Source organism: Emydura macquarii, unplaced genomic scaffold (assembly GCF_026122565.2).
Source record: "Emydura macquarii macquarii isolate MOO-44397 ecotype Brisbane River unplaced genomic scaffold, CSIRO-AGI_Emac_v2 contig_2994, whole genome shotgun sequence".
Taxonomy (NCBI): Eukaryota; Metazoa; Chordata; order Testudines; family Chelidae; genus Emydura; species Emydura macquarii.
Genome location: NW_027133131.1, coordinates 715,464 through 741,024, shown reverse-complemented (window position 1 = coordinate 741,024; position 25,561 = coordinate 715,464). Strand labels below are relative to the sequence as shown.

Sequence of the window (25,561 nt, the reverse complement as noted above, 5' to 3'; positions counted from 1 at the left end):
AAGGTTTAATTGGAGACCAGGAGGGTGGCAATGTGGGCTGGCCTGCTCCTGAATGGCTCCTGCCCCTGCCCTGGAGGCCTCAGTGGAAAGCAGGTAAATGTGGCACGGTGCACATTCCCCAGGAGCTGAACGTTGCTGGTTGGGCCTCGTCATCGGCTGCCTGGTCCTGCCTCTCTGCGCTGCTCTGGCTCCAGGGGCAAGGGGAGGATTCAGCACAGGCCAACTGTGTGTGATCCTATGCTTCCCTCCCCTACCAGCCTCTTTACAGGCAGCGTGACAGGGCATGCGGGCCCCTCACCTGCGCTCTGGAGGTTCTGGGTGGCTTGGGGCTGCATCGGAACCCTCCAGAGACTGCCACAAATGAGAGCAGCCCCAGCTGTAATCTGCACCTGGGCTTGTTGAGTCCCTGGAGCGGCCCATGGGCACAATGACGGCTTAAAGCCCCTTCCCCTGGTCGCAGCGTTGAGCCCAGTGGGCTCCTGGGTTTGCTCCCAGCCCTGCTACTGCCCCAGGTGTCCTCAGCCAAGTCTCTTAGGCATGGTGTTTGCAAAGGTAGATGGCCTGCCTCAGGCTGGCTTTCAATGGTGCTGAGCACCCACCACAGCGCTGATTGGCTTGGTCTGGCAGGCGGGGTGCTCCGCCTGGGGTGAACACCTGAAATTAGAGGTCATGTCCAGAAATGTAGGCCTTAACTCTCCTCCATTTCCCACCCCCCGGGTGACATTCCCCGATTGCTTGTGCTTGTCAGGGCATTGTCATCTTGTCCTGTGGAGCTCCAAGTGTTGTAGTAAGGACTGTGCAGCGATGACTGTTCTGTCCAGGTTCCCGTCACTGTGGGATCTGGGTGCCTGCCGGTCATGCACTACATGACTAACATCTGTCCTGGGTGGGTCAGTCTCTCTGCCCTCCGCTTGAGGGGATTGGGCGTGTGGCACAGTGGCTTGTTTTGGGAGGGTGTTGGTTCTGTGAGAGCCTCGAGGCCTCCTGCTCATGTCCTTCAACTGGTGTCTCAATGCACATGTCCAGGCAGACTCATTCGTGTCTGTCTAGTACCGTGGAGCTGAATGATCTGATTTTTGAGGACTTTGCCAAGAGCTCAGAATCCGCTGTGCTTTAGATCCCACATAATGCAGTAAGAGACAGCCTTGTTAGCACACAGCTGTGCACAGTGGAGGTTCTGTCCTGCCTCAGGCTGTCAACATAGCAATAACCTAGGGATCCAGGGGTGTTTGCTGGTCTGTAGGTCATGATATTTTAGCTTTTTGTTTAACAGCATCTTTCATCCTGAATGCCCCCTACAAATTGTCATTAACTTAACCCAGCACCCCTGAAATGCAGCCAGCTCTGGGGTGGAGGACAGCAGTGCCCCACTGAACAGCATGCTGGTCAATGGTGATAATTTGCACTCCTGTAGCGCCTCTCATCAGATGCTCTCTCAGTGCTTTGCAAACATTAGCTGAGCCTCACCACACCTGGGAGGCTGGTGGTATTGTTAGTATCATCCCTTTTCTAACTGATGAAGAGACTTGCCCAAGGTGGCACAGAAACCTGTGGCAGAGCTCGGAATGGGACCCAAATACCTTACAGGGGAGAGAGAAAATGACTTGACTTGCCCCAGGGCATGCAGCAAGTCCGTGGCAGAGCCGGAAATAGGATTTAGATCCCCTGAGTAGCAGACCAGCACTAGACCATGCCGGTGCCTATTTATGCCCTGATTCTGCAGGGTGTTGGATGCCCACCATGCCCACTGATGTCTCAAGATCATATTGAGTTGTGGGTCTCGGCATCCCCCTTCCCCCTCACTGTGTATGGAGCAGTATGGTATGTACAGGAAGCGTGGTCTCTGCCCCAAGGGGCTTGTGGTCTAAGCTGCGTAGTTCAAATAGACACTGCAAGCTGTCCAGTGACCAGAGAGGTTGGACGTCTCCGAGCAGAGCGGTGGAATAGTTGGGGTTGGTCCTGCTTTGAGCAGGGGGTTGGACTAGATGACCTCCTGAGGTCCCTTCCAACCCTAATCTTCTTTGATTCTGTGAAATGCCATGGGAGGGTAGTTCTTCTGGTGGAACAATCTGCCCAAGAGGCCAGTGCCTCAGATAGCAGCTGCCTTCAGCCCTGTTTTGCAGACCCAGGAGATCTGCATAGTACAAAGATGCAACCAGGCTGCTTATCCAAACTGCCAGCCCTCAACTGTCTGCAGTCTTGTGTCTGGCCCTGTCAATGTGTTGGGGTCAGGAGAAAGGCCTGGGGACAGATCCTTAGCTGGTGTAAATTTGCTTTGCCATCAAGAGAGCTACACCAGTGTATGCCAGCTGGGAGCCTGGCTGCTTGTGATGCAGTGGGGTGCTGGTGCCAGCCTGCCCTGAACAGCGCATGCCCAGGGATGGCGTAGCAGCCGTGGTGCTGCCCTCGTGTTCTGTGCACAGCTCGGTTATCGTTGTGCAGATTGTATGCAAATTGAGTTAATCTGACCTTCTGGCCTCTTTATGAGGCCACGTCTGTTTGGGGAAATTGTTCTGCTGATTAGAAATGGATTTTCCTCTCTCTAACTTAATCCTCTGAAATGGGGCATTTGGGGTTGGACCTTGTGCAGCTCGTGGCATAATGTCAGATCCTTGCCCCTAGGACCTCGTCTCGCTTCAGGGCTGCAGTGTCCATCACAGGATGCCACCCACAGGGGGATCCTGACCCCATCAGAGGCCCTGGAAATAGGGCGGCCTAGCTGGGATCTGGGATCTAATAAAATTCTGAAATTCCTCCCATCCCTCGCTCAGGTTTCCATGCGGTGGAGTCCTCATCCCATGTGCTGCAGAATAACCTGGGAGGCACTAAGAGACGTGGGCGAATAGGGCAGAGTGTGAGTTGCTCCCCAGCCCCCAATCCATCAGGGAGGCTGGACACGGATCTCCAGGCAGATAGCTCCTGAAGCAGAGCTGTCAGCGGGAGCAGAGTGCAGGGCACATGGAGATGGAGAAGGTGCCCACGCCCTGCTAGGAAGAGGACAAGGACATTCCAACCCCAGTATTGAGTAACTGCACCAGCCTTGGAAGCCTAAGGGCTGCTCTGCGTTCAGTAGCCGTCTGTTAGGAGCCATTCCCTCAGCTGGGGATTGTTGTGCCTTGCCAGCCATGCCCCATCCTGCCTCCAACACGCCCCTTCACAGGGGTGGAAGGGCGGAAAAGATCAGGCAATGCCAGCTTACCACCACTCAAGGTTTTCTCTAGCTATGGGAAATCCTCAACTGCTCCCTTAGGGCAGTTTTCCAGCTGCACAAGCAGTGGGAGGGCTGGGGACAGTGAGTCTAGCCCCGGTATCGTCCTTCATGTGCGGGGCTACTAGAGAATCTAGAACACAAGGGTGTTGGCTGAACCCACGTCGTGTGGTTCTGTCGTGTAGCATGGGCGGGCGTCAGCTGCCTCCTTGAACTGTGCAGTGAAACTCTGCACTGCGACAGCCACAAAGCTCTGTGTAGAGAAGGTCTCTAGTAACTAGCTTCCTTCTCCAGCCCTGTTGGCCAGACGTTGCCATCGGAGGCTCATGCGTACATGCGACTGCCATTACCTGCACCGTCCATCAGCCGTGGTCTCAAAACAAAGCAGGCCAGACGCAAGCGTTCAGCATGAACAGCTACCAGGCATTCTCTCTCCAAGGGCACGAGGCACTGCAGCTGCCCGACTCTACCCGTCCACGGATACTTTCACAATAGGGCATCAGTGGGACATAAGAGGGGCCTGGTCCTTGTACTGGCCCATCTGCATGAGGGTGAATTTTGGCCCCAAAGGGGCATCGTTCTTTCCTCGACACCCTCATACGAACCTGTGCGCCCTTCACTGTGTGCTTAGTCTCCACATCCTGCGTGCTTGCCCTGGCTGTGTGTGATCTGGGGCAGCTGTAAGCCTTGGTGTCCGTGTGAACCTGCTGGCACCATTTCCATCGGCGTTCGACTGCTCTTCTTTTATATTTCTAATTTCCAGGACTCTCCAAAGCACGCTGTAAATAACCATGAGTGGAAACTTGAGACCCAGGGCGGTGCGTCTCCCAGACTTGATCTGCTATTTTCCTGACAGGTCCTTCTACCCTGAACATCCATTTCAGCCTTTTTTAAATTGCTTCTTGTCAGCTGAGCCACGCAAGCCCCACCCAGCTGGATTATCTGGGGCTCAAGACTGAAAACTGCAAAGCTCACAAACTTCCTGCAGGAAAGAAAAAAGGAGTCAGATCAACAGCTGGATAGGAAACTGTTGCCTGCCCTGGCAGTGAGGAATGCTGTATGAGAGAGATCTGCAATTCACAATGAGACCTTGCACCTCTGAAAAGCAGAGATAGGAGGTGGGCACTGTGAACCTCTTCAATAACCTTGCCTGGTCAACTATATTCGTTTGATAATACTTAAAAGAACCCTGCAAGGTTGTGCTGAAAATTTGCCTGCCTGAACACTGTCTACTCGCCTGGCCTCCAGCAGAATGATAATGGAACAACTAACTATGTGTGGCTTGCACATCAAGAAAACCAGGACATGCAAGCTGCATTGCATGGGCACTCTGGGTTAGCTTTAGACCCAATATTTAGGGCCTGCTTCTCCAGTTTATTAGGCCAGGTGTGTGTCTGTGTCACAACTTAGTTATACCTGTGTAATGGGGTGAAGGATTGGGCCCTTGGAATTGGAGACCAGATCCTCAGCTGGTGTAAATGGGTGCAGTGTCATTCACGCTAGCTGAGGACCTGGTCCTTTGTGTTTCCTGTATAGTTGGGGGCCCAAACGCTGCAGCACTGGACTTGTGCAGGAGAACCAGGAAATGACAAGTGATGGAAAACAACAGGGCTGTTTTTACCCTTGCTTACACCAGTGTGACTTCAGTGGAGTTACTTCTGATTTACACCAGTATAAATGAGAGGAGAATAACTCCCAGTGGGTCTGAGTTAAGTCTCATTTGCACTGGTGTAAATCTGGAGTTAATTCTGGAATTACACTGATTTTATACTAACACGGAATTTTACATTAATTTAATAGTCTCCTCCCATTGTCCACTGAAATGCTGAAAAGTGAACAAGCGACACAAATGGCACAAGTGTTGGCAGCATTCCTTTAAAACCACATGATAGGGGACTGCATATTTACTTCTAGGGTCTAATCCTTCCTGGGATGTGTGTATCAGGCTCCCGTGGAAGCTGCGCCCAGGTCAGATGGAACGATTCGGTCTAAAACTTGCGTGAGTTCCAGTCCAGTTTGAGGTACAAACAAAGGAAAACAGGTGATTCATGAAACCTCTGTGCTGCTACCCCCCCAGCATCTAAAAATCATAAATCAGGCTCCAAAAGTCCTGAGATTTTACGAAATAATAATAATTGGGAGGTGGTTCTTGTTTGCAACCTGGTTGTTAAAGCGCTAGGGTTTGTGACCTTAAGCCTTTCTCCACCACCAGGAGGGCTAGAAAGTTCCTTTTTAAAGAAAAGCTGAAATTCTCACAATCACTTGAGTCCAGAAGGTGGAGCTTTAAGAAATATGCCAAACATCACAAGAGCTGGCGACGCTGAAACTTGATTTCTCAATATTTTTTAATTGCCTTCTGGGCTTTTGGGGAATTTTTTCCCATCTCCCAGTCCAGTTTAAAATTCTGGTGCATGGAACAACATTCCTAAAACCCATTATGTATTATTTCCTTACTGCTTTATTAACAAGCAGTGTTTAATGTGTTTAATCACCAATAGCTGCTAATCCTATGGATGTCCCAGCTGAGGCCCCCTATCCCCAGTTCTGCATGGTCTCACTCTTTCGCTCTCTCTAAGTTACATTTAGCTAAGATTATCTGGTCTCAGCCTGACAGATGGGTGCTGCTGAGCTGCTGCCAGTCCGAACAGATACATATTAATTTTTCATTTGCTGGACGGCTACTGAAACGGCACAGATGGGAAATGGCCTATTGGTCAGTCTCCATTTTGTACTGATGTTCAGCTGCTCTGCATTTGATATATGAGTGGACAGAGTGGACGTTATAGAGCCCTCGGCTCACTGAGAGAGCCCTGTTCTGGGCAGTGGAGGCTCCTTGGGAGTGGGGAGGGGGCATGACTGGAGTTAGCCTAAATCCTTTTAACATATGTACAGTGACCCCGCTTTGATTGGAAAACCATCCTTTCCTTTTGTCAACATCACTTAGGAGGGGGTGGAAAATGCACGAGACAAAGGAAAGCAGCTCCCTGATGGATTTGGTGAACGGCCCAAATTTGTACCTCGACAACCAGTGTTGTTAAACCTTGAAGTTTATTTCATGGCAGTGTGCCGCACCGCACAAAATCAGGTCCCATGACAGATTATTTTGCGTTTGGTTTTGTAGTTCTTTCACTAATGTTCTTAGGTACAACTAATAACCTAGTTTTTATATATGGGCAAGACACCCATATATACAAATAAAACACAGTGTTCTGCTCTGTTCACCTCCAACACTTCAGCATCGGTTTTGGAAGCTTTTGGGGCCAGATGCGCCACTGGTATAAATCAGAAGAAGCCATGACTTCAGTGGTGTTATGCTGATTTACACCATCTGAGGTGCTGGCACCAAGTCTGTAGAATACTAAGTGTGTGTTTTAAATAATGGGTTTATCTTTATTTTCATTATCTTCTGGGTGACTGTGGAGGGAACTGTATGCTTGAGTGCTGATGGAGAGGTTTCCACCTTTGCCCAAGGAAAGCTGAGGGCAGGAATGAACCTTTGAAGATACAGCTGCACGTTGATGGGGAGGTAGAAGATGGTGCAGTTTTCATATTTGTGGTTGTGGATAAGTGGCCATTAAACACGTGCATTTTTCCCATGCACATGACTTTTTCTTTAAACAAACCTGAAGAGTATTACAGCAATAGAGTGAAAAAATATTGCTTTTGCACATCCAAGCCTTCCGTTGGCTTAAGAAGAAGCTAATAGCAGCTGGGGAGATGTTGCTGGAGAACATTTCCTTTTAATAGACTCTTGCACAGGCAAAAAGCTTTGCCCTTTCTGCAGAATTGCCTGCATAATTAAAAATTCTGATCTCATTTACCCAGGTGTATCTCTGACGGGCTTAGTGCCAATACTCCTGATTTACACCAGAGTGAGTGAGAGCAGAATCAGGCCCAGGGTTTGAGTGAGCTTTTTGCAATGGAGCTGGAAATGCATCCATTTTTTTAAACTGTTACAAAGGTTTAATGGTGTGAGTCACTTCCCCTCAGTTTCCCCAGCGCTAGAATGGGATTTGTAACATCACCCTGCCCCACAGGGCCGTTGGGAAGGTTAGAGCACCAGTGTGTGTAAAGTGCTTTTAGAGCTTAATAGCCACAGGAGAGCAGAGCACTAAAGTCATTGTTACAGATCACAGGGCAGAGTCTCTGCTGCAGCTGAGACCTGCTCACCGCTGGAGAGTTACACTGATGCAGCTGCCACAGTGCTTGGCAATGTGCTAGACCAGTGCAAACACCTAGTGTGGATGTGCTGCACTGGTGTATAATGGGTCTTGCATTGGTGCAGCTTCCTTGGGTAAGTCACCACATCAAGCTGCACTGGTAGGACTTCAGTACTCAGGGTCTGTCTGCATGGCACAGTACTGCATGGCAAGCTGGTGCGCAGTAGATTCACACCCTGACTTGCTGCACAGTAACTTGCCATGTAGACAAGCTCTTAGGGTTTGCACAAGCTTAACTGTGTAGATGTGTTTACATCAGTGTGAATTTCTTTCACATAAGTGGGGCCAAAATTCACGTTTTGTAGGTGCTTTGATAGGCATCGGGGAACTTAGCGAGCATGGTGATGAGAGAACCTGAAACAGCTAACTGTCTGGTGGGCAACGTGCCCAGTACAGGGAAGGCCAAAGAACCTGGTTTTGGTACAGCTGTAAAGAAATGCTGTTCATCGATTTGGTCCATTTGCTTTCCAGAAAGAAACTAAAGGCGTATGGAAATTGCAGCACAAATCTTGCATCTCAGGATGTGTGTGGCCTGTTCCAGGCTATGGATTGTCCAGCACTGGGGGGAAGTGAACTTGTCTGGTGCTGTGTTCATTTTCTGTGCAGTGTCTGGGTCTAACATTGACCGTTAACTGCAGCAAGCTCCAGCTGGACTCTGAACATCCAGCTGGGCTCTTCCTGTTTCTGACATCCTGTATAGTCAGAGCAATTCTGTAATCCTATAAACATGCCATTTGCCAGCCCAGATTAGACCAATGGGTCAGTGAGTCTGGCATCTTGCCTCGCAGCAGTGACCTGGGAAGAGAGGTGAATATTTGCCCTGCCCCTTTGTAATGCCATAAGACAACTGGAGCCTTGAAGCGGGAGCTTTGCTTGTCCCAGTTGATAGCGATTAGTCTCATGAACTGGTTTTTAAAGCCTTCGTATGGGGTGCTGATTATTTATCCTGCTGCCCCTGATTTGCAGGGCTGTATGTTGTCTTAGGGATTGGAGTTTTTATCTTCTCCAATAGCCAGTGTGTTGCCTTCCAGCAGAGAAGCGGTGTGTTTTTCCTCCCCATAGACGCTAGAGGGAGCAGTGGGCAGTTTTTCTTGGAGCTGGACTGGTTTTGCAAAGAGATGAGTTGTGGTCAGTAGACACAGTTGCCAAGCTGGGCATCTGTGTCACCTGTTAGATCTCCTTCCTAGGTGATCTTTAAAGGGGCTCACACACACTCTCCCCCCACCCCCTGGGTGCAAACGTTCAGACACGTGCAGATTGGATTCAGATCCTGTCTTTCTGCAGATTCTCAGCTTGTGGGTGTTTGCTCTTGTGTTTTTCCCCCATCTCTGCCTTCTGAGTCTATCCTGAACCAGTTCCTTACCGTGCTGCTAAGGGCCGCTGGGTTGCTGTAGTGTGGCATCTTTCAGGTGAAATGCAAACTGAGGACATGGTCAGTCATGCCCATTGAAGATCCCATGGTACCATTTCTTAGTCTGGGCGTTACCCTCAGTGGTCACGCTGATTTCATCCTGATTCTCCACAGGGGGCTGCCTTTCACTGGGGACAAAATGATGCCTCTGTAGCCTTCCATGGGGAGATTGTGAGGTTTCATTCATTGTTTGCAAAGCCTTTCTGAGATCCTTATAGGCCAAGTTTTGTTACTATTGTTGTTTTGTGTGCAGGTTTTGTTGCTCTGGTTCTCACCTGCCCTGTGGAACAATCCCTTGTGCTTCTGCTGTTGTGTAATCAGTGTTGCCTGCTTTCCATTTCCCCCTTTCATCTTCCCCTTCCTTCTCCTCCTCCTTTTAATGTCACTCTTTCGTTTTCACTTGAAATGAGAAGCGCAGCATTTCCATGGAGGAGCCGATCCCCAGCAGCTTCAGATTTCAGTTGGAGAGAACTGTGCCTTCTTCAGTGCAATGCAGACAGAAACAGGCCCAGGTGGTGGGCAGGGACCTGTAGACAGAATTCCCAGAGCCTGGAGCTGCAGTGCCATGTAGATCCAGTTAGAACAGAATTTGATCACAGGGGCATGAGCAGCTGAGTACTGCAAGGGACAGACCCTCAGTCTGTGTTGTTAATGGCCATGGAACTACACCAATTTATACCAGATGAGGATCAGGCCCACTGCGGGTGTTGGTCTTGTGTGTGCGTATACATGTTATGTGCAATATACTGATGTGTAGATGTGTGTGTTGTGTGTGCAGATATTCATGGGCTGTGTGTGTCTGAGTGTATGTAAAACAATCATGATGAATATGCAGTGCGTTTGTTCTATCATAGGAGATATTTGCAATGCATGTGTCGGCGTTGTGTGCCTTCTGCAATTGCCGATTTGTTGCTTGAGTTGGATAGTGTAAGTAAAACCCCATGGCTGCACGTGAAATAACTCACCCGGGATTTTTCCGTTTGGAAACAGAGGGCTGGGGAGGGCAGCCCAGGCTGAGCAGTAAAAGGGGTGTTGGTGGGAGAGAGAACACCCCACTTCAAACACTGAACAGTTGGACGCTCTGCTGTGCACCCTAGTCCTGCACAGTTTAAAAAGCCCCCTAACAAAAGCCCAGTTCAGCGTTGCTGCTGAATAGATTAACAAGATTTCCATAATTAGTGCACCAGGGAACAATAGGATTCTCCTTTGCCCAGCCCCCCTCCCTCCTTTTGTCTTGTGCTTTAGATAATGGAGAAGCAGGGAGGGTGGGAAACTGACATGCCATTTGGTCACTGGACAGTAATTTTCTCACACTGCCGAAGGGGAGCATTGAAACATCTGTCCTGCTCTGAAAGCTTATTCATGTTACATTTCAAACCCATGACAACTTCTGTGCCTGCCAGCCCCGTCCCCCTTTCCCTCCCTCCCCCTCTCTTTCTCGTCTTATTTTTAAGGGCATGTGTTTTGTTTTTGGTTTTAGTTTTTGCTTTGGTCCTTTTCCCAAACGCCTTTCGAACCACACATGGATGTATGGATGCATTTTTCCTTTTATGTGTTTTTTTTTAAATTGTGGTTTGAGTTACTGTGCACACTGGTACTCTGTAAAACACTTCATGATGACGACAGTAATTCTCACAAGGGCCAAATTCCAGAGCCGCTGAAGTTTGCCTGCAGAAACATTGTTCTGTGTGTCTGCAGTGCACAACACAAAGGAGTTCTGGTCCGTGCACTAGCACAGAGCAAATAATAATAATAATGGGGCAGTCCTCTGTGTGTGTGCAAATATTGGTGTGTGCAGTTGAAAAGATGCTCTTGGAAAATCAGATCCACTTTGCCACGTGGTGGGAAACCACCTCTGCAGTAGATCCCAATCCTGTGTGTGAGGAATTCCTGGGAAACCAGTAAGTTCCATGCGTGGAACAAATCCAGGATCAGGCCCAGAAATAATATTTCTTTCTCTGGGCTTCTGTCACACCAACTTCTTTGACTCAGGGACCTGGTTTGTTATGAATGCATGTAAGCTTCATTTCTAAGCATGTAGTCGGCTCCTGCCCACACACTTCTGACCCCTCGTAAGACCTACAGTTACTGGCTGAGAGGCACATGTCTGTTCCGGAACAAGTTTCTGATGCGTTTTGATAACGTTTGAAGAAATAAGTGATAAATGGCGGTATGTTTTCATTTCTGAGGTTTGATGGGTCTTTGGGAGTGAATATCTTAGGGCTGGCGCACATTCACGCACATGCACACAAACAAATTTGCATCAAAATAACCACATCGGTTTCATACCTGGAGCTTATTTCTCTGTATGTCTGCGTATAGACACCCTTAATTCAGTCAGTGAAACATGACCATGTAAGCACATCCCTGAGCCCAAATGTTAAAACTCAGACGAAGCGATAAACTCTGATAACTCAACACAAACTGAAAGAGGAAATGAAGAAGCAAAATAATCCCTTCACTGTTCTTCTAAAGGGTATGGCTGGACTTCAAAAAAATAAATAAATAAAATAAAACATATATATAGTGTTCTGAAGTCAGGTTAGCTAATTTGAGTAAAAATAGGAGCAAAGACACCGTAACTCCGCTTTTAACTCAAGTTAGCATCTCGAATTAAATCCCATGCTCCCTTCTAGGGGGCGCTAACCAAAGTTAAAAGCAGAGTTACTATGTCTTCCGTGCTATTTTATCCCGAGTTAGCTAATCTGAGTTAAGAACACACTTTTTTTTTTTTTTTTTGCAGTGTAGAGGTACGCTAAGTGACAGAATGGTCCCCTGAATACAAATATATTGTTTCATTTGTAACACATTCACTCTCTGGAAATGGGGTAGGTGGGAGAGACTTCCATTTTTAGATGCAATGTCCTTGTTTCCATGGTGGTGTTTTGAAAGATATGGACTAGGGATTTTGTATTGCTCAATTCTGTGGAAAAAGCAATGCTCTCCCTCAAAGAACTTAATTTCCTTATTGCCCTTGTCATGATTTGTGTTATGTTTTCCTTATAATCCCAAACCAGTTGTATATAATAATTTTACTCAGGAGGGAGCAAATATTAGAGTTACTCTGGTTATAAACTTGCAAAGTTGCCAGATCCACATTTCTCCATGATAAGAATGGATGCAAGAGAGAAGATTGCCACTTAAGCTGATCAGCTCAGTATTGTAAATGCTGAGGTTGCTTTTCTGATTAAGCAATTAATTCAGCAAGTCTGAGACCTGGTGTTTGTAGAGGAGAACTTGAAATCAGTGCAAGCATTTTCCAGCTATTTGAAATTAGATTGTGGTTGGTAGGTAGGTAGAAAAACTTTGAAACAATATCTCCTCTTGTATCTGTGCAGTTTATACACATTGTGTACATACACAGGGGTTATCAACAGGGCTGGGGGTCGCTCTGCCTAACTTGAGAGAACATGACAGGAAAGAAACCGGCATTCTAAGGAGAACGTCGTCAGGAAAGAGACCTGTCTTTTGTCTCTTGAAGATTATTAAAATATGTGGCCAAAGAGTCTTTGCTGTGCGGCCGCTACGAGCAATATCCCAGTTTAAAGGAAGGGTCTCAGGCCCTGCCATCAGAGCTCATCAGTATTATTTGCCTTAGAGTAATGCGCAGACTGGGGCCCCATTGTGTTAGGTCCTGTACAAAGATATAGGGAGAGAGTGACCCTAGCTACCATGGTGATGGAAGCTAGAGAATAATTTAAGGTAGATCCATTTGCTTAGATCCCAAAATGTAGTTTCATTAAAATCCTACGTACTGTCTTCCCATGTGTGTATTATGCTCCCCTCCTCTGCATTTTAATTCAGATTCTCAGCCCAGAACGAAGTAAAATGCATGTCGTGATACTGCTTTGTGGGCACAAGTTGTGCTTCGCTGTTGTGCACCTCCGGAGCTGGGTTTTGTGGATGAAAGGCAATATACATCACACTGTTGATCACATCATAATATGCCCTTTTCTTCTGTTGCAATCGATGGGGAAAAGCCCACGTAAGCAATTAAACCCCAACTCCGGTTTGGTAGGAAACGTGGCGTCTCTAGAGGATTTCTGTGCAGTGATGTCTGGGTGGTGGTTGGGAGGAGGAAAGGCCTAAATGTTGTCGGTGACTCTTCAAGGGCGCTCAGTCCTGAAAAGTCCTAGTCCTTGTTGATGTATCAGGAAGCAGAGTGCTCAGCACCTTGCAGAAATGCACTGTTGTAAGCTCCTTGGGCAGGAGGCGTCTTTTCCTCTGACTGTACCATGCCCAGCACTGTGGTGTCCTGGTCCGTGACCGGGGCTCCTAGGCCTTACTACAGGACAAATAATAAATAAATCATAACCAGATTCACAATCAAGGCAGCTCTGCTAATGTGCTTCATATTTTATGATGTCTTTCCAACAATGCTGGAGCATCGTGCTGCCTTGATGATGTGTCTTTAGCGGTTCGATGGATCTCCATGTGACCCAGCCCTGCGAAATCCTGCTTAATGGGTTACCGCAATTAAATGATAACACTCGAGGGCCTTGTACTTTTGTTCCATCTTTTAAAAAATTTCCTCCCTGTTCCTCTAAGTCTTGTGCTTCTTCCTGAAACTCTCTTTTTCTTTTTAATAGCTTCCTGCTGCCTCATACTCCTGATCGAAGGGGGATGGTTTCCTCCCCCGCTAACCATGCTTAGTGTTATGCTTGGAAAAAATCTGCTGCAAGAGTGGAGGTTTATTGGAAAGCACTCGCCTTTGTGTTCATTAAAAAAGGGTCCTTTTCCTGCGGGCTGCCTTTGCTGTCTCAGCCTGAACGTTTACCTATCGGTGGCACTTTAATAATGGCAAGTAAATGCAGAGAGGATGTCAGATAAAGCCACGCAAAGCTGCCATTTAAATCCTCTTGTGTAAGTTTGATATCCAAAGTGGAAGCACAAATACCATATAAGTCAATTAAAGCATTAAGTAATCTAATTGTGCTGTGGCCACAAAGTGGCTTAAAGGCTGAGAGAAGCAAGTGAATGGTGTGCAGAGTCCCCTCCCAGTCCCCGCTTTAGCATTCTCCTGAGGCCTTTGTGAATGACTAAAGGGGGAGGGATGTTGGGGAAGAGGCGGAGGTTGGTGGTGAGAACGTACACACACAAGGACAACAATGGTCTAAAGAGACCAGCAGAGAGAGAGAGAGAGTTTTTGGGGGGTGCTTGGAATTTGCTTTGCCCTCACCAAGGCTCCGTCCCTGTATGTCTTTGTTCATTAGCTGAGTAGGAGGAGAACAGTGCAATTAAAGTTACTTAAGTCCGGAGAAGGGTGATGTGCTGTTAGCATTCCTCCACCACTGCCCTTGATTGTTTCATTGTGTGCAACTTTTCCCTTGTGAATTCCTGGGCCAGAGACCTTCACTCCTTCTGGTAGGAATTAGTGGGCCTGAATCACACTGCTGGTATAAAGGAGGAGTAAATCCATTGAAGTCAATGGTGTAAAAGCAGTGCCAAGGAATCTTGCCTTGTGTTTGTGTATCCATATAATGTGTATATTATGTCATCTGTGCTCACACCGTTCAGAGACCACACAACCCAGGGCTCTCAGTTCTGTTACTGGGCTAGAGGCTCAGCTGATTTCAGTGGCGTCAGTGAGGGGTCTGGTGCATTTGCAATGCAAAGCCAGCGCCTGCTTTCTCCCCTTACTGTCTAATTTAATGGAGAATCCCAGGGCACAGAGGTCTGGGTTTTTTTTGTTTTTGTTTTTAAGGCTGCCTCCTTATTAAGGAGTCCCTGCGAGGGGACTCTACTAGTCTGATTCTCCTCTTGCACCTTAGAATATTGATCAAAATCACTGGCATTAGCCGAGCGAAAAATGGATCTGAAGTCACAGTCGGGCCCCATATTTATATATAAATGGCCAGGTCCTGAGGCTCTGCCAAAGTCTGGAGGAATTAAGGATGCTCGGTGCTCATGGCATGTGGCCCCTCATTTCCCGCCAGTGTAAAATCCTGTTGAAAGCTGGGCGAGTCGCTAGGGGACCACAGCAACGCTGACCACGTGTCTGGAACTAAAAACAGTCCTCTGGGATGCACTACACTAGGCAGAATGGTGGCTTGTCCCACTTGACACCACCTCTCCCCATCTACCTACACACACCTCCTGAAGCACAGAGAAGGAGGCTGGCCCTGTAAGAGCCTGGCGTGAACAGGTGCGCTTGGGTGGATTCCACTGGCGGTTGCCCCTCTTTCCCCCCCCCCCCCTCTCTCTCTCTCTCTCTCTCTCACACACACACACACACACACACACACACACACACACACACACACACACACACACACACACACACACACACACACACACACACACACACACACACACACACACACACACACACACACACACACACACACACAGAGCATGGGGACCAGAGCAGCTGCTGCATTCAGAAGGCTTCTCTTTCTGGTTGCTTTGCCCAACAGATCCCTGCTCCCCCATTTGCATTGTGCCATCCCAGCATTGCTGCAGCGAGAGTCTCTGGAGCCATGCTCCACACTGCTCAGGGGGAGCGGGTTCCCTCCTTTGCAGCCTTCTCTGCGCAGCAGAGCCATTGCATTTCGGGCCTCCCATCCCCAAGGCCAGGAGGCAGGGCACGGCTCTTAGAAAATACCCATCCGGCTTTGTGATATTTCACCTACCTGACAGTATGGATTTAATTTCACATGACAAATGAGCCTGGTGAAAAGAGACTGGGATTCATATGGGCTCATGGATAATTCATAGTAAGTATCCAACCCTTAAGGGGAGGCGGAACTCAAGGCACGTCTGCGCCGTTCAGCATGGTTTATCCATGTGCTGATACAAACCAGTGCTTGGTGGTTTACTCCTTACACAGGCTTTTAGGCCCAGGTTAGATCAAGAAGTGCAGCACCCCGATAGCACAGTGAATTTTGATCTGGGTCTCAGCGTCTTCGCTCAAATCCACCTCTGCTGTGAGTGACCCTTTTGGCTGAGTCTCTTGCTCACAGCGGGAAAGGATCCCTGAAGCTAGACCAGCATGGCTGAGAGGAGGAGACTCAGATCTTTCATATTCTATCCCAAACTTATCGTCTAATCCTTTGAGCAAGCTGAGCAGACATGCAGACCAGGGATCTGATTCAGCATTGCCCTGCCCCTTGTATGCTACCACATTCACATTACTTTGCACTGTTGTGAAGGGCCCCAGTGGGATCAGGGTAACAGATTTAGACTGTAGTCCCACTGATGGATTTAGCAGCTCCCGCATGCACTGGGGTTTCTGGGCTTTCAACGAAGCTGTATTTATAGAACAATGCACCAGCTTCTCTTGGGAAATACCCAGCAAACCCAGTAGTTTCCCTATTTAAAAAAATAAAATAAAATAAAATAGCCAGAATCTGCCTCTCTTGGGTTCTGCCCACACAAGTTCAAACTCAGTTTTCTGTAGCTTTATTTGTACAAAAGAAAGAAAACTTGTCCCATGTCTGAAACAATGTGATGGGATCTGTTTGCAGTGGGATGGGGCTGCTCTGACGTTCTGTTACATCTGTGCCCGTTTCTGCATTTCTCTCACTAGGTTACTGCCTGACGACCCATTCAGCGCGCTAGCAGTTTGTCCTGGCAGTGGGGAGGGCTCTGGCTTGTTCTAAGAAGTTCATACATGGGTGGTGGAATAATCTATTGTGTTCTTAATAACATGTTGTTTACAACATATTTGCAATGGGTTGCCTGTCATTTCATTTACAAAATCCAAGCATTGAAAAGGAAGGAAATGACAGTCTCAAATGGTCTAGAGAGTGAAGGTATCTGGGTTGGGAGTCAGAAGACAGGGATTCTGACCTCTGCACTACCCATAAGCTAAGACAAATCTGTTCCCATGTTTCCACTCCTATCCTTTCTCTATGTAGATTGCAAGTTCTTCAAGGCAGGAGGTGTCTGTGTCTGCAACCAGAAAAAGAAGTCTCTGATCTTGGTTACAACCTCTGTCAATAATAATTAATACTTTAAGCATATCTTAAATTTTACACTGGTCCCTGGCTAAACAAGCACATTGAATTCCAAGTCTAATGAATTGCGTATTTCGTCCCATCGACTTTAACTCTGCCTTAGCGTGTGAGCTATTAGGGCCGTGTCTGCCTTTTTGTTATGTATTTGTAGTGTCTTGCTTCGGGCATGATGGGGGTCTCTAAGCACCACTGCAGTACAGCTAGTAATAATAATCATCCGTGATTTGTTGGATGGTTTTGATGGTCATATTTTGAAATTCTCAGATAAAAGGTGGTCTAAAAGGGTAAAGCACTACAACGATTATTGATACACCGAGAATTGTGTGTATGGTTCCCATCGGTGTAACTAGAGTAACATCCATGCCAAACCATCGGAAATGAGAATGTCTCCTCTTAGGCCCTGAACCGGTTTGTCGTATGCTGTTCCTCAATCTTATCTTGAGCAAAAATTGCTGCCTAGTAGGACTTTGCGAGGAATAAGCATCTGAGCTGGGTATCCATGTGACCACCAGGGGGCGGATCTCAATTTTGGACCATGGTAATGTTTATCACAGGGGCTCAGCAGGTTAATATCACACTAAATGGTTTCCCTGGGTAACTGAAACAGTTTTGTCTTGAATGGTGATTCAGTTTGAAAACAGATTCCCCTCCTCGCAGTCATAGGGGAAAAACTGTATTAAGGATAGAAACTCTCCCACAGGGAAGCCAATCCAGCAAGGATGCTTTTCTGAACAGGGGCTTATCTGCATGAGAGAGGATGGTGCAGTGACTAAGGTGCTGGCCTGTGATTTGGGTGGAATTCCCACTGTGACTGTGGGCAAGGCACTGCACTTTGAGCCCAGGCCCCCGCCTTCCATCAGTCTGTCTGGGCTCAGCAAGCACTCAGGACCTGGGCCCTAGGAACCTGCGGGGGGAGTGAGTCAGAGCCTGAGTCCCACTGGGGCCCCATGTCCAAAGCCCATCATTTTGCAGTATGGACTCAGGTCAGGCCACAGACCTGAGTGAGAAGGGCTGCGTAGTGCAGCTCAGCTGTGAGACCCGGCTCCAGCAATTGTCAGCCCAGGCTTACGGTGTGGTGTGGAGATGTGTTCACATGCAGGCTTGGAAACACCGAGTCCACAAGCTTGGGTCACGCAGGCCTGCCTTCCCAGTGCAGTGTAGACGTACCCTTAGCCTTGCGCTACAATGCGTAATAGCACTGCTTTAAAGACTGCAGGGTACTCAGATACAACAGGGATGGAAGCCACGTAAGTAGCTAAAGAGGAGCTGAGCTTACTTTGAAACCTGCCTCCATTTCAGCAGGCCCGCTCCACTCTGGGACCTTATTTAACCCTTTCTGCCTCTGTTTCTCTGTCCCCAGCTCTGTTGAAGATGCACTGGACACCAGAGCATGCCCAGCCCCTGAACCAGTGGCCAGAGCAGCACCTCGATGTCTCCTCCACCACCTCCTCCCCAGCCCACAAGTCTGATCTCTACCACAGCAGCCGGCAGCGCTTCAACTACGCCTGGGCCAACGATGACATCTCCGCGCTGACAGCCTCCAACCTCCTCAAGAGGTATGCGGAGAAGTACTCGGGGGTGCTGGACTCGCCCTACGAGAGGCCGGTGCTGAACAGCTATGGGGATGGAGCCTTTGGGCCGATCAATGGGCAGAAAGGGGACGTGGAGCCTTGGCCGATGTCACACGGCTCGGACGGTGCCTATTCCCTGAACTCCATGCACGATGGATTGTCTGGCTCGAAGGGAGTCGTTCCTTCTGGCCCAGGAAACGGGCCTGTAGGGCTTGGCAGCTCCCCCGTAGTCCCTGGCAACCTCACCGACCCCATTTATCCCACTAACTCATGTGGGGGAGCCACCACCTCCAGTGGCCTGGGGTCGTCTCAGGAGTATACCTCAGGCTACAATGGCACCTACCTGCCATCGGGCTACTGCAGCCAGCCTGCTCCAGCACTTCCCCCTCCCCACCCCTCAGCCCTGCACAGCTCAGGACTCCTGCAGCCCACGCACCCTTCCTCTGCGCTGGTCCCCAGCTACAGCCCCTCGGGTCCCATGTACAACTACGCTTCAGGCAGCTACCCGCCTCAGCCTGGCTACGGGGGCATCCACCCTCCGCACCCATCGGCCTCGTACCTGCCCTCGGGCATTGCTGCACCCACCCCCATTCCTCCACCCCCATCCTCCTCCAGGCCCCCTGTCATCCCTGGTTACAGCTACCAGAGCTCCAGCCTGACCCCCCTCACGGTGCCACCCCTCAGCAGCGAGTCGGGGGGCTCTCTCAAACGAAAGGCCTTTGATCTCCCCGGCGGGGATGACGACGGTGAGGGCAGGTACAGGAAATACAGCTACGAGCAACCAAAGTCCACCCCTGAGTCGCCATACCAGCTGTCCGACAACAGCGAATGTAGAGGCAACGGCTTCAGCCGAAGCACCGAGACCACCCAGCTGCCCTTCAAGGCTGGGAAAAGGCCCTCAGGAGCAGCAGCGACGACTGTGGCCTTGGAGGAGCACGTAGGGAAGTACAACAGCCAGCCCATGAAAGGCCTGGTCTCCCCGCCGTACGGTGCTGGGGAGGCCCCTTTGAGGCCTGGGGAGAGCTTTGAGAAGTTCACCCCTCCCCTTGCCAATGGCGAGCGTGCGGGTGGTGAGCCGGGCCATGCCTTCACCCACAGAATGCAGGCCAAGGCACAGGGGTTCAGCGGCCAGCCTGTGGAAGAGCAGCTGAAAAACATGGACCCTCTGATCCTAGAACTGGTGAACAACAAAATCATTGACTGCAGCCCCCCCGTCCAGTGGACGGACATTGCCGGCCAGGTCTCTGTCAAAGCCGCCATTGAGGAAGAGCTGGTGTGGCCTATCCTGAGGCCTGGGGCCTACACGGGGGAGAGCCGGCCTCCCAGGACCATCCTGCTGTTTGGGCCTCGTGGAGCAGGGAAGACCCTGCTGAGCAGGTGCATCTCCACCCAGCTGGGATCAACCTTCCTGAAGCTCAGTGGGATGACCCTGCTTTCCAAGTGGAAGAGCGAGGCTGAGAAGATCCTGCAGGCCGTCTTCTTCATGGCCAGCTGCCGTCAGCCGTCGGTGGTGCTCATCACCGAGGTGGAGTCTCTCCTCTTGGCCAGCACTGGTGAAGAAGCTACCCAGGTGAGCAGCCTCAAGTCTCAGCTGCTTTCCTACTTGGACAACATAGCTACCTCAGCCGAGCAGAACGTCGTCGTCATAGGGACGACCACCCAGCCCAGAAGTGTGGATGAAGCCTCCCAGAGGAGGTTCACCAAGCGGTTCTACATTTCCCCACCCGACAGCATCGCCCGGCGGCAGATCCTCCACCACACCTTGGCCCAGCAGAACTACTGCCTCAGCGAAAGGGAGATGGCCTCGCTCGTGCAGCACACTGAGAGCTACTCAGGCAGTGAGCTCATCCAGCTGTGTCAGCAGGCCGGCCCCACCAAAATCCACAGCCTGCCAGGCCAGCTGCAGCCCACCTCCTACAAAGACTTCGAGAACGCCTTCTGCAAGGTCCGTCCCACCATCTCCCAGAAGGAGCTGGACTTGTATATGGAGTGGGACAAAATGTACGGGTCCAGGCGCTGACAGTGCATCGAAGGAGTGGGTGCGGCCCCAGCCTCACTCCAGTGGCATTTTTGTTGCTGGTGGTGGTGTCACTTACATGCCAACTTGGCCCCTGAGTGGAAGATTTGGGGGGGGGGGTTGTTTTGTGTGTGTTAAGATCTGTTGCTCTGGAGTCTCTCGTCTGGCTGTGGAGAATGGAATCAAAGCTCACCCATGAATTCAGTCAGTGTCCTATGAGGGAGGGGCAAAGCCGTGTCCTTCTCCTATGTCCAAGCTGATCAGAAGGTGAAATACTTGATCTAAGAAAAGATCCAAACGCAAACAAATTCATCTACATCTTTTTTTATTTCAGACTTGACTGATTTTTTTGTGTTTGTTTTGTTTTTGGAAGTAGTCGCTCACTGAACTCAGGATAATCTATTTATTATTCGTCTACTTTCCCGTTCATCCATTTTGAGACCAGCAGTGTAAAGGATGCAGCCCGGTGGAGATGCATTTGGTTTTAGCCTTTTCTTACTTGATATGACAGCTCTCTAGTCTATTTACAGAGACCTGATTTTTGTTGTTGTTGTTGTTTGTAATAGAAATTTTTCAGCCATCAACAAAACCAGCCCCTTTGGATTTGGCACTATGGGCATTTTTTCTATACTGCATTGTGCCATGCTAAGGACTTGTTCCCCCCCAAAATCAACATCTTTTCAAGCCATCATGAGGAATTTATTATTAGGAATAAATGGCATGGGGAGATGGGAGGTGGGAGGGAAGGTTTTGGAGTAAAAAAAAAATGTAGATTGCTTAATATACTAGACCTCATTTTTATTTTTGTAATGTATGTAGTATTTTTTTGTTTTTTCTTTTTAACTACTCAGGAAAAAGTTTACCTCAGAAAAAACAAACAAACCCGAATGTGTTTTAAAAACTCTTTTATCTTCTACAGAAAAGGAAAAAAAAAAGATCTTAAGAGTTTGCAAACTCAATACAAAGCTGCATTATGTGTTTGCTTCCAAAAAAGGATGACAGAAAGAAAGAAGAAAGAAAAAAAAACTTGAAGTTGTTACAAAGATGAAAGTTGAATGTATTTCAGGTGCTTTTCACAATATATTATGCCATAATTTTATTTTATTTTTTTTAAAACATTGTTATTGTAGTGTTTGGTGGAGTAAAGTGTCTTCAAGGAAAAGAGACTGTTAGTGCCGTAGTTTAAAAGCTGTTGCTAGTACCACTTTTTGGATAAACACACTGGGTACATTCCCAACTTCTTGGTTTGTAAAGCTTGTTTTTCTGTTGTGTTCTCCACTTCCTCTCGTGTAACCCAGCTAAGGAACCTGTCTGTGCTACAGAAGTAACCATGTTTGCACGTGGTCAAGGCCCAGCCATGTTGTAACAAGGTCTATTTTGCCTGTGTGGACAGGAAAAGCTATGTTAGAGAATCAAGATTTAATCCGCATAGACTTCTGCACTGTGCGTTTAAGACCTTGTCTACAGGAGAGAGGTGAGATTTTAAACACATTTAATTAAACCAGTGCAAACCCCTGTGTGGATGCTTATCTTTTTGTTTAAACCAGGCATATTTCAGTGTAGCCAAAGTCCATTAGGATTTGGCAGAAGCTGAACCAAAATAAGCTGCCTTTAAACCAAAATTAGAGGTTGGCATTAGTTTAACTAAATCATTTTTTAAAAACAGCTGAAGTTAAACAAGTGCAATTTGATAGGTCTCAGCCCATTTCTTACTGCCTGATCCCGCAAGTTGTGTCCTCGGCATGCCATGTTGCCCCACGCAGAACAAGATTCAGGATTCAGGCCCTTGCAGGCAGTGCCCTCTCAAAACCCACCACTACAGGAGCAGAGAGTAAAGGCAGGTGGGTAAAGCTAAATATCTCTTGTGTCTTCCTGGTGCTGTTCTTAATTCCTCTGAGGGTCATGTGTAGGTTGGAAAAAACATGGGGCCTGGTCTCCTTGATTAGAGGCTTTTCCATCCTGGCACCTTCCTTCCATCTAGCGAAGATGACCATTTCCCAGCTTGCAGTATGGGAAGGCAAGGCAGCACCGTTGTGACCCCTGGATTCATAATCTCAGGCTGAGTACCACTGTCCTAGTGGCATTGCCACCATCCAGGAAGTAAGGGTCTGATCCCAATCCCATTGAAGCCAATGGAAAGGCTTGTTCTGGTTCTTCTTCCCGGCTTGGAGATTTGCATCACCTCAGCTCCGGGCTGGCTCCCTGAGGTGCATTTATACAGCCTGTAAAAACGAAGCCAAGCACTTGAAATACAAAGTGTGAAACCCCCAGGCACTTGAAGTGCTGCTGCTGGCATTGAGTACAGGCTCCGCAGGGCAGGGGCTGTGGCTAATCCCATGGTTTGTGCACGTCTGTGACACTATAACAACACTTCGCAGCAGAAAGCCCACTGGAGATTTGAACTTCTGGCGCTGAGAACTGGCCGCTTTGCAGGGAAGAGGCACAGAGGAGGCAGATTAGCAAGGGCATGAGGAGATTCTCTGGTCCTGCATCTCAATTACCTCCATCCCTGCCCATGTGGGAGGGTGGAGTTAAGGTGGATTTAAGCCAGTTTTGTGGTCCCCTGTATTCTGTGGGCTTTCAAGAGCCAGTGCAGTCCACTCCTGCTTCTGCCAATGATTCCCATGCCCTTTGATGGCATGTAGGACATCCCGAAAGAGCTGTACACTGCGCTGCATCTGAGGTGCAGGCCCCCTTGCATGGTCTTCTCATCCCCTTTGGGGGAACCAGCCTGGTTTGGGCCCTCGACACTTTCTAAGGAGACGGCAAGATTTTCCCTTCATTAGATCATTTTCCTCTGTTGGGGGAAGGCAGCTGGGAGACACTAGCCAGGGCACCACACTTGTTCCTTTCCTGGCTCTGTGTTCATCACAGGAATCGTGCTCCTTATCCCCACCGATTCATCGGTGTCGCATTTGATGGAACCAATTTCTTGAGAAGTTTTGCCCGCTATAGTCTTTGAGCCAGGAACCCTGACTGCTCAGGGAGAGTGGGAGGGCAGCGGTGAGATGAGGAACCGCATGAGCTGTTATTAACGGACTTAGTTCTTCTCTGTACTGACTTTGGAGCGCATGTGTCTCATGAGAAGATTCTGCTGCTAGCATGGCAACTTTCCCCCTTTACCCTACAAAGAACTAGGTTTTGCACTAGCATCGAGAACGTGCTATGTCCCTGCACAACGTATAACAAGACCTAGGCCCAACTCTTGAAATCCTTAATTTCTGACTGGCCATGGAGCTGCCCAAAAAGGAAATCTGCATTCAAACGGTTCACATTGGAACTCAGTCTAATTGCACCACCTCTGCCTCTGATGGACCAGAGCAAGTAGCAGAACAGTGGGGACATGCTCGTGACAACCAGCGTTCTTTGGCTTTGTGCAGATTTACTGTATAAGCAAACTAACTATTTAAAATGATGTAGGGTCCAATTCAAAGCCCTTTCAAGTAAATGCAAGATCCCTATCCACTTTAATAAACTCTGGATCAGCCTTTGGACTAGGATTGCAAACAGAGCTTGGGGGCTTTGTTGCTTTTATGTTGAGGCAGGTCCTTCCCACTTTCTGTATTGATCTCCAACTTTGTCTCAGTTTGCAATAATCAAATTGACCCAGAAGCTGGAGCGGGATACTACTGTCCTGTATTTGTTCTTTAGTGTGCTGCTTTCTGCTGCCTTGTACTTGCTTTGACAAGCTTTCCCACTTGAAAGGTGCCACGGTCCTTTGTGTGGGCAGGTGCGCTGGATTGGATTGGAGTGTTTTTCACAACTCTCATCCATTCCTTTATCCTCCTCCTCCTCCTCCTCCCTCAGAGCCTAAAAACTCATTTTCTCTTAGGGTCTTTCCTCTACTTTCTTTTGAAAGAACACCCTCCTCGCCTCGGATTCTAGAACCCGGAAGCTGTGAATAATGTGGGACTGATGAGCCCTCTCTCTCCGGCAGCTGCTGCGGTCAACCACTGAGAAAGCAGAAGCCAAGGCTATTAAAGTAACCTTAAGTGAGTGTATAATTTAGGAGGCAAATTAAATAAGCTTTTCCCGTTATCTCTGAGGGTTCAGTATAAAACACTGGATGAGGCTCAGGACACTTTTCAAACAGGTCTTGGTTTGTGCTGCCGCCTCTCCTTTTCCTTTCTAGGATTCTTCATTTGTTCTTTCAAAATCATGGAAAAGAAAAGCCAGAAAGCGCTTGGCAGCTAGCGAGAGCTGTATGCAGTGATGTGTCCAAGGCTGGTGCTTACTGGGTAACTCACTGCTGGAATATGGGATTGCCACTCAAACCGGGTATGGTCCCTGAAATAGCTGACCCTAACTCTTCTTGCTGAAGTCTCCCCAAGACTTCATTCTGTTGCATTCTGTATTAATCAAAAATCCCCAGGTGCCAGGAACCACTCCATGTTCTCTGACCAGGAATTCCCTGGAGTTGTTGCCCAGACCCAGCACTTTCCCTGCTATGTATGTTGGTGATTTGGAAATGGTCCTAGCCCTATTCCATGTATAATGATTGAACAGTTGCTCACAAAAAGAAAGACCAACCATAAATGCAGTAGGCTGCAGAAATCTACCCTCTAGCCACTCATTTTCTTAATGCTGGTATCTGGTTCCAGCCATCCTCTCAGCCTTTTTCTGATTTTCCATTAAGCATTCAGAATTGCTAGAACTGGCTCTCTTGGGGAGAGGATTTGTGGTTGGTCTATGCATGAAAAAGAATAAAGCCAAGAGATGAGTTTACTCACAAGGGAACCTGAGGAGGGAGAGGATTGAAAAGGTGCAGTGGATTTAAAAATTTTTAATTTATCCAGTTACACTGTGTAGGGCCAGTTTTCAAAACTTGGGCACTAAATGTAGGAGATGCAGTGCCAAGGTCAGGCTCTCAACTTGACACTCAAGCACCTCAGACATTTTATTTGAGCCCCGAACTGCTGATCTGAATGTCCGGGGGACAAATTGTATGTCCAGGTTTAAGTGGGGTCTGATTAAGATCAGCTGATAAAAGAAAGGTGTGTACCTGAGAGAGATTGGGGGGACTGGTTAAAATACAATAAGATAACATGAATCAGACAGTTTTAAAAAGAATTGTTTTGAATGTTTGTTTTCTTGCTTTATATGAAATTGGAAGTACTACACAAGAGGGACCATTTTTATTTCTGTCTGTTAGATAGAAGAGGCAACAAGGAACCAA

The 25,561-nt window shown here is 48.4% G+C and overlaps 1 protein-coding gene across 3 annotated transcripts in view; it reads left to right on the top strand.

The window, feature by feature from the left end:
• The window catches only part of FIGNL2 (fidgetin like 2), a 44,930-nt gene extending 22,878 nt beyond the window's left edge, over positions 1-22,052 (top strand). For all 3 annotated transcript variants that reach the window (XM_067529817.1, XM_067529816.1, XM_067529815.1), the window contains 2 exons: positions 18,158-20,313; positions 21,305-22,052. In XM_067529817.1, the coding sequence (XP_067385918.1) occupies positions 18,169-20,313; positions 21,305-21,328 (2,169 nt within the window). In that variant the 5' untranslated portion in view covers positions 18,158-18,168 and the 3' untranslated portion in view covers positions 21,329-22,052. The remainder of the gene's footprint in view (positions 1-18,157; positions 20,314-21,304) is intronic.
• Positions 22,053-25,561: the final 3,509 nt, after the last annotated feature.